The 973-nt window shown below is 37.7% G+C and overlaps 1 protein-coding gene across 1 annotated transcript in view; it reads right to left on the bottom strand.

Moving 5' to 3' along the window:
- LOC106867281 (nuclear cap-binding protein subunit 1) overlaps positions 1–973 on the bottom strand; it is a 49,886-nt gene that overhangs the window by 10,454 nt on the left and 38,459 nt on the right. Inside the window, exon 21 of the mRNA XM_014912117.2 lies at positions 345–448. Within this exon, the coding sequence (XP_014767603.1) occupies positions 345–448 (104 nt within the window). The remainder of the gene's footprint in view (positions 1–344; positions 449–973) is intronic.

Here is a 973-nt window from a genome sequence, read left to right as displayed (position 1 = left end):
GTGTGTGTGCGTGTGTATGTGTGTGAGACAGAGTGAGAGAGCGGTGTGTATGTAGTATTTACTCTCTCTCATACACACTCACACACAAAATAGAGAGTGAAAGCTTTTTGCCGTTGTTACGTCAATACCGGAAGTTGACATTGAGGAACCTTTTTAAAGAAGTGAATCTTAAATATAAAGCAATATTATTTATTTTTAATTAAAAAAATCAAATGAAGAGCCTAAGATTTATCTGAGGTCAAATTATTCACGCATCACAAGTATGGAAGCATTTGGTGAAGTCGATTTCACGTGAAAAGCGATTGCACACACATTTATATATAGTATAGATATATACACATTACCTTGTAAATGCATGGCTCATTTCATCAGAAAACAACCAATTAGCAACAGCTGAGCATTCGATTATCTGAGTCTTCAGTAGTTTATCTATCAAGACTACCAGCATCTGGAATAGGGGAGTATTGAAATGAGAAGGAGGAAGGAAGGGAGAGAAAGAAAAGCATAGTTATGAGATAAAAATTAAGTGACACATCAAAGAATATAACAGAATCCAGAAACTAAAAACATGTGAATGACATCAGAACAGTTTAAAATGTTTATCACACAGCACAGGCATAGCTGTATGGTTAAGAAGCTAGCTTCCTATCCGTGTGATTTCAAATTTAGTTTCACTTCACAGTACCATGAGCAAGTGTCATCTACTATAGCATTGAGCTGACCAAAGCCTTGTGAGTGGATTTGGTAGACAAAAACTGAAAGAAACTCATTATGTGTGTATGTTTATATATCATCATCATCATCATCGTTTAACGTCCGCTTTCCATGCTAGCATGGGTTGGACGATTTGACTGAGGACTGGTGAAACCAGATGGCAACACCAGGCTCCAATCTAATTTGGAAGAGTTTCTACAGCTGGATGCCCTTCCTAACGCCAACCACTCAGAGAGTGTAGTGGGTGCTTTTACGTGTC

Source organism: Octopus bimaculoides, chromosome 3 (assembly GCF_001194135.2).
Source record: "Octopus bimaculoides isolate UCB-OBI-ISO-001 chromosome 3, ASM119413v2, whole genome shotgun sequence".
Taxonomy (NCBI): Eukaryota; Metazoa; Mollusca; class Cephalopoda; order Octopoda; family Octopodidae; genus Octopus; species Octopus bimaculoides.
The sequence above is the reverse complement of the archived record's forward strand: the minus strand, read 5'-3'. Positions and strand labels throughout refer to the sequence as shown.